This window comes from Bombina bombina, chromosome 3 (assembly GCF_027579735.1).
Source record: "Bombina bombina isolate aBomBom1 chromosome 3, aBomBom1.pri, whole genome shotgun sequence".
NCBI classification, from domain to species: domain Eukaryota; kingdom Metazoa; phylum Chordata; class Amphibia; order Anura; family Bombinatoridae; genus Bombina; species Bombina bombina.
The window spans coordinates 800,232,946-800,241,357 of NC_069501.1; the positions used below are offsets into that span (position 1 = coordinate 800,232,946).

General features: G+C 31.7%; 1 protein-coding gene across 1 annotated transcript in view; it reads left to right on the forward strand.

The window, feature by feature from the left end:
- GABRA5 (gamma-aminobutyric acid type A receptor subunit alpha5) overlaps nt 1-3,633 on the forward strand; it is a 459,391-nt gene extending 455,758 nt beyond the window's left edge. Inside the window, exon 9 of the mRNA XM_053705461.1 lies at nt 3,304-3,633. Within this exon, the coding sequence (XP_053561436.1) occupies nt 3,304-3,633 (330 nt within the window). The remainder of the gene's footprint in view (nt 1-3,303) is intronic.
- The last annotated feature ends 4,779 nt before the right edge of the window (nt 3,634-8,412 follow it).

Consider the following 8,412-nt stretch of genomic DNA (forward strand, 5'->3'; position numbering starts at 1 on the left):
CCAATTGTGTGTTCCAATTAATCAGTGCTAGGTAGTTACAGGTATTCAAATCAACAAATGAAAAAGGTGCCCAAATGTATGTACCTTGTCTAGTTTTGTTTTTGATGCCTATTGCACATTTTCTGTTAATCCAATAAACCTAATTTCACTACTGGAAATATTACTGTGTCCTTCAGTTATTTGATAGATCAACATGAAATTGCTGATCCAAACACCCAATTATTTATACATGAAAATCATGGACATTGTCAGGGGTGCCTAAACTTTTGCATACAACTGTATGTATGTATATATATCTATATATATCTATATCTATATATATATATATATATATATATATATATATATATTATTTATTTTTTTTAAAAATTGTCTGCTTTTAAATCTTATTTTTCCCATTTGACAATTTGACATTTGTTAAATAAATATTTTAGATTTAGGACAGAATGCAATTAATATTTTTAGTCCATATCTTTTCTGACTCTTTCTTTATCATCAAAATTACAGAATCATACATCTCTTCTCTTTTCTTGTCATTCATAATGACATTCAAGATGATATTCATGCACAAAGGATTATGCATTCATGTGACTTAACAATAATATACTGTTGATAAATATAATTAACTAATGCAGAGTGACAAAGTGTTGACAGTTAATACAATTTACAATTTTTTTTTTTAAATTGTTTAATTTCCATTTAATTTAAGAAACTCAATCATTTTATGGTAGAAAGACAACTATATATTGTTTAAATTGCATAAAGTACACACACACACACACACACACACACACACACACATATATATATATATATATATATATATATATATATATATATATATGTTTGGAAATCTGTCCACATATTGTTGACATAGTTGTCAACAGAAGTAATTTTATCATCCAGAGCTCTTAAAACTAAATATTTTTTAATGTAAAGCGTCATTATAGTAAAAAGAAAAAAATACATACTCTAAATCATTAGACCATGCAATTTTAAGATAATTACCCTGCACCTCTATGTGTTTAAACCTGTGATGAGGTAATACACATAGTAGAATTAACACTCGTAGCCCGATGAACACTGCTTTGTTTATGGGTTTGCAAAGCAGTAATTCTACGTTGTGTTATAACACCACAGCTGGTTGTGGGACTAGCATTGCTGATTGTAAAAGAGCAGTTTACACTTGGGAACACCAGTGTTCTATGGGTTCTGAGTGGTAATTTTACTAAGTGTTTAACCCATTGTAGGGTTAAGATACAAAGAGTTGAAGGGTCAACTAGTCTTAAAATTGCATGCTCTAACAAATTAGATCATGTAATTTTTTGACCATAGTTGTCCTAATCTGATTGTATACAATATGTGTATTATATAAGTGCTAAGGGTGGTTAGATAAATAACGTGATTTCTTATTTCTTTAAGCTTGTAAAATTAGATTTGGAAGTTTTAATAACTAATCTCCAACCAACTGCACAGTAAACATTTTAGCCTTTATAATTTCTTCTTGAAGTAAGAGGCATTAATAAATACTGTGAGATTGCAATATAAAATGTTTCATTTTGTATAGTGAAATAATTTGCAATATACTTTCATTATTTTTGTCTCACTTTCCTGTAATCGAACTCTGAAAATTAAATGCATTTTAATTCCCCTATGTTGTTAAGTAATTATTATTATTATTCTTTATTTATAAAGCGCCAACAGATTCCGCAGCGCTGTCCATGGGTAACAAAGGTAAAAAGGACAGTACAATATGAGACACCAGACAAAATTTAACAAACAAATACAGGGGGGATTGGGAGCCCTGTTCCCATGGGAACTTACAATCTAAATGGGTAGGAGGGTGAGAAACAGGAGGTGGGGACTGCTAAGGTGGGAATGATGTTAGTGTGGAGTTAGATGAGGGCAACTATTAGGTAAGTGGAATTCATTAGTTACTGATTTGGTGATAGGCTTCCCTGAACAAGATGAACAAGAAGGTCTTTAGGGAGCGTTTAAAGGAGGAGGGGTTGGGGGAAAGTCTGACAGCTCGAGGAAGTGCGTTCCAGAGGGTTGGTGCTGCACGAGAGAAGTCCTGTAGTCTAGCATGAGAGGAGGTAATGGTAGAAGAGGCAAGGAGTAGATCGTTGTCCGATCTTAGGGGGTGGGATGGAGTATATTTGCTGATGAGTGAGGACAGGTATGGGGGGGCTGCATTGGTAAGGGCTTTGTAGGTCAGAGTGAGAATTTTGAATTTAATTCTGCTGTGAATGGGGAGCCAATGAAGGGACCCACAGAGGGGTGCGGCAGATACAGAGCGTCAGGAGAGGTGGATTAGACTAGCAGAGGCATTTAGGATGGATTGAAGGGGGAGAGGCGGGAGAGAGGAAGTCCAGGAAGTAATGTGAGCTGCCATGTTGAAAACTACATTTCCCTTACCTCATCTGTTCTGTAGAAGACAATTAGAGAAAGATAAAGTGTAGAAATGGGGGGGGGGGTGTAATGTAGCAATGTTAAAGGGACTTTAAACCCTGTTTAAAAAGCTGAAGTTAGAACATCGCAACCGCATTAACGTATTCCCCCATAGACTTCAATGTAGCACGAAAAGTGGAAAAAAACACCCAACAGGTTGCGCAAACCCAATCTCATTTAATCAAGTGTGCTAACGCAATATGTATTTATGTGTTTATATGTGTATATATATATGTCTCTAAATACATATATACACACATATAAATACATATGTACACACACACACACACACATATATATATATATATATATATATATATATATATATACATATACATATACATATTTAGACATTTATATGTAAAAGCCCTTTGCAGACTTTTTTTTTCTCTAACACAAGATGTCATATTTTTGAGCTTGTGTAACTTTTTTAGGCATTTTTTTTCAATAACTTTTATTAGACGGTGTTGTTATGATTGTAACTGTACTTTTTAATGTAATTTTGATATGTTTTGTGCAACTTTTTATTCAGTGTTAAATTCAATTGCACTCGAGTGAACGCGTTTCAACTTGTAATGTACGCTATTTGTCCACAAAAAAATTAAAGATAATGGAAACCTAGGTTTTAACACAGCTGCGCCAATTCATGTACTTTACAGAATAAAAAATATACATATTTTCTCAGGATAATCTTTGTTTTGAATAAATCGTTATATTTAGCATTTATTTACTAATCCTTTCAGTTATTACCATACACAAATATAAGTACTTTATATTTCATTTTAAAATGCTATATGATTTCTCATTGCTTTTGTGAGTAACATGTTGTCACTTAATTCATTCAATGCACAGAAAAAAGAACAAGAATCATTAGGAAGAAAAACGATCAATACATACAGTGGAGGACGTATATCTTACACAGCCAATATTTCTAAAGACCTCAGTTCGTCAGTTATCGCAAATGTTCCCTCCGTACACGTGAAGACTGCAGAAGACAAAGGTGCTGAAAACAAAAAAACATATAACAGCGTCAGTAAAATTGACAAAATGTCCCGGATAGTATTTCCTGTCATGTTTGGGACATTCAATTTAGTTTATTGGGCTACATATCTAAACAGGGAACCTGTGATCAAAGGAGCGGCTTCTTCCAAAGCGTCTCAAGTTTTGCCAATACATATCTGAGCCATATTTCTATAAACTGAATAAACCAATGAAAAATAGGTCAGAAGACTTTCTTTGTGTTTGCAATATTTAAGATCTTTTTTTGCATGAATAGTCAAAGAAATGACTATATTTGCTTAATTGAATGTTTGACCTTATATTTTAAGAAAATCTGATTCTGCACCAAAAAAAAAACAACTTCTGTCACCTAGAATAATTTTAATTTTAAAAGTACAATTAATACATTGTGATATTTTTTACCATTTTAACTGTATAAGAACATTTTATACTTCATACAGCTAACAATTGTGATGTAATGCATTATTCTAGAATGCCGTAGACAATGCAGTTTTTGCCATAAACTTAAATATTAGAATTAATGTATAAGTGGAGAGAATTGCCATTAATTTCTTCACAACTAGCCAACTGCTGCATAGCAAATATAATGCAGATTAAGTCTGGGAAATATATTTACATCTTAAAGTTATTACATCACTGTTAAGTAAAATTTACAGGTTGAACTCTATGTACAATGACTTCAAAAACCTTGTGTATTTCAAAGTTATTATATAATATAGCAGGAAAATTATGTATGTTCTAAAGCCAAAATATTTTGTTGTTGTTGTTGTTAAGAGATTCATTTATTTGTTACTGAACTTACAGAGTGGTCACATTATATGTTCTAGATTGCACATTTTTATAGATGAATGCATTCATTTGGTTATTTAAATATACATGTTAACAAATTCAATTTCACCTCTTCTACCTATTGTATATAAGGCATAATACAGCATGTGTTGCATTTCAGTTTAGATTACTGGATTGATAGAAACAGATAGACAATGTAAAGTTTGCTTTTAAATAGTTGTTAACAACATATAGATCTACAATGATAAAAGAGCAGGCATCTACATAGGCAGATTTAAATTAATTACATGACTCTACTTATAGTTGGACATTTATAAATTAGTATCTCTGTGCAAGAGTATTCAACACATATCCTTTTAAGAAATGCTTAAAAAGTTTGCATTTAATTTAAAAAGTTCTTAAGCTGTGACGTGTTGCACTTGTGCTAAAGAAGATGGTCTCCTGAATGCTGATCTGCTTTACTTTGAACTTATTTTGGTATTTGAATCATCATATCCTGGTGCCTGAGGAACTATCGTATGGGCAAAATTCCCAGCTTAGTTATTAATCAAGAAATAGCCATTTGGCAGCATGAAGAAGAGGACTATTAAATGCGGTTATTATAAATCAACTAAGAACACAAAATGTATTTATTTAAATGTCTAATGCAGGGATACTCAATGGATTTTTAAATGCCTTTGTAGACAGTTGAGATTTCCAGTTAAAACACATATTTGGAATGGACATTAAGTGACTGTACCAAATATATGTCAAAAAGTTTAAATATCAGATTAATTATAAAAACAAAATAATTTGGTTTTACCAGTGCTGCAACATTTATATGTCTTTATAAGCAGTGCACCAGCCTCTCCTGTCTCAGTCAAGCATGCCTTGGTGCAAAGTCACAGTCTCATGCTTACAAAATGAAACATTTTTATGATACATTTAATGACTAGTAGTAATGCAAAGTAAATAAATTAATTGTTATATGATTCAATTGTGTTAGTTTTAATGCACTATTTAAAATTATGGGCTCAAGTATACATTGCTACGAAGATTACATAAAATATACTATAACATTTTATTTAAGCCTATAATCTCGAAAGGAAGTATAAATACAGGAAGTACTGATTAGCAGGTCAGATTTGTACCTTGGTCCGACTTTTGAATACATCTGGATTAATGTTTAAACTGAAGCACAAGAAGCCGCTATAAATTATTGTTTTGCGGATGTTTTCAGCTAATATGTTTTCATTAAATTTGCCACCCATAGGATAAGGTCCTAAATTTGAAATATTGTGTATTCTAAACTCCATAGGAATCTGCACAAACCAGGGCAGTTTTATTACCATTATTTGAAATGTTTGCTGGAACTCACCAGTTTTCAGTGCATAAAAACTTACCGCTAATAATTCTGTAGCTGTTTAGAGGACACATGAAAGAAAATGATCTACAGTACATGTGAAAAATCATTGCAGATCTTTACAAATATTTATAACGTCTAATTAATGAATGTGCTCACAGTTTTGTACTAGCAAATATCCTCATATGTGTGTATCTAATTGATTACATTTAGAAACAAAACGCTGTTTTATACAAAGGAAAAAGAATAATCACATTGGATGCAAAACTGTTTTATTATTTCAACTGGAATACAAATTATGCAATTATTGTTTGTGTAAGGGCAAGAAAAAAAGGCCATGAAATAAAACAAAATAGAAAAGATTGTAAATTGGAGTTTGGCGGTTATGGTGCTGGTTACTTTTATGGGGTCTAAAGCTTTAGGCTATAGTTAATGTTTAACATTGTTAGCTCAGGTTATCTTGCTCTCTGTCCTAGGTTTGCTTGAATTTAAGCGATCCCAAGAATGCACTAGTACTTTTTATGTTTCCTCTTGCCTGCAACCTTTGGTAGTTTAAGAAATTGTATATTCTTAAAAACATATTGTACAATAGAGGGATCATAGCAGTGTAATGCTAGAGCCCCCATTAAGTAGAATAGTAACTAATTAAGTAAGTATCATACTACTATGGTATAAAGATTAATAACAATTAGGTACAATTATATCTTATATAAATGTTCTCACTTGGTATTAGTATTAGAGCTGTGTACCTAAAATAGGCATTAAGTGATATTAAGCTGCTTATTGCTATACACGTATACTTCAGTTAGTATTAATCACACTAAAATCAAATTTTTCAGTGATGCAGCCAAGACAAATACGGCTGATATTTATTTTTAAAAAAGTGAACTTTAAATAGACAAGAAAGTCAAAAATAAACTTTTATTATTCAAATACACCATCCAAATTTTAAACAACATTTCAGTTTGTGTTTCATAGCACATGTACTTTGCTCTCTTGGTATCTTTTTGTTAAAGAGCATATCTTAGCTCAGGAGCGTGCACATGTCCTGAGCACTAAATACAAATATTGTTGTAAACACTGCTGCCAAATAATTTTCAAGGCACTTTTGAGCTTACCTAGGTATGCTTTTTAACAACAGATTTATGAGAATTATGTAAATTTGATAATAGAAGGAAAATGGAACATTATTTAAAAATAATATTCTCTAACTCAATCAAAAATGTTTTAACTATTAAAAAATAGATTTTTTTTTCCCCTTTAGTTTACAGGTAATGTTGTCAACATTTCCAAGGATTTCTATGTGCTCTACATTATAATTCAACTGACACTTCCTAAAATTTGACATTAATTCTGAAAATAGAAATACTTTTATAAATAGCCTGAAGCATAACTCGAAACTGTATCATATCTCCTTGTTTGTTATGTGGTTCTGAACTAAGCTATTCTGTCAAAACTTGAATTTGTGCTGGCTGTAGATTATTTTGGCTAATATAACCTAAAAATAGTAATAATTAATGTTACTTGATTAACTGTGGATCCAATACATTTTATTATGTGAGTTTTTTTTCATATGGTTGTAAATGAGAATTATTTGACGAAGAACAGTTGTAAATATCTTTGCTTTTTTAAGTAAATTCTTGCAAGTACTTGTTATAAGGTTTCTTAATAATAAAGAAACCAAATTTTATCCTTTATTTGTCCTGCAATGTCTTATAAGTAATTTTAGTTTTTTTTTTGTTTAGTGAGAAAAAGTTAAAAATGTTAAAGTTCTAGATATCTCAGTTTCAGTAATTTAATTTGTAGTTTATATAATAAAATATATTTAAAAGGACATAAAAGAGTCCAAAAAGAAAGGTCAACACAAATAGGATGCTGTCAGTTTACAATGTTTCTACATTGCTGTTGTATACTGTGTAAACTTCAGCTTCAATTAACCCTTTCCTGCCGAGGTTAAAGTGTCTACATTGGAACAACTGTTCCAATGTAGACTAATTGAAATTGCGCGATCGTGCACACAATCGCGAGATTTCAATTATTGGATCGGGTCTGGGGGGCGTCCCTTTAATGCTAGCAATGCCCTCCAGACCACGATCAAATTCAGGAAGCGCAGTAGACTTTAGGATAGCCATTGGCTATGATGTTGTATTCTGTCATAATGGTGCTAAAGCCCAGTGCAGTTTGGACGGAATACAACGACATAACGGCGGCAAAAGGTTAACTGATTTGTAAGGCCCACACACAGACCAGTATATTTACATTAGCTCACAGGAATAAAAGTGATCTAAAATTTTTAAAACATTTAAGATTATATTTGAAGCCTGTCATAAAAAACATCTGTCTTGAGAAACTGTTTGATTGACCTTTATTTAATACATTTAAGAATGCCAATTATTTTGGGCATTAGTAATTGGATTACTAAACGTGCATCAAATCTTAAAATTGTTAACCGACTTCATCCTATTTGGTGGATAATTAGCACCACCTATATATGTATGCTCCAGATGCATTAAACTAGGAATGAAGTTCCCAGAATATTTTGTAAAAAATAGCTTTCACTTTAAAGGGACAGTCAACTCCAACATTGTTATTGTTTTAAAAGATAGATAATCAGTTTATTACCCATTCCCCAGTTTTGCATAACCAACACTGTTATATTAATATACTTTTTAGCTCTGTGATTACCTTGTATCTAAGCCTCTTTTGACAGCCCCCTGATCACAGGACATTTTATTTATTATCTTTTGACTTTTGGATTTTAGCCAATTAGTGCTGTGTTGTTCACAACCCCTGGGCATGAGCACAATTTT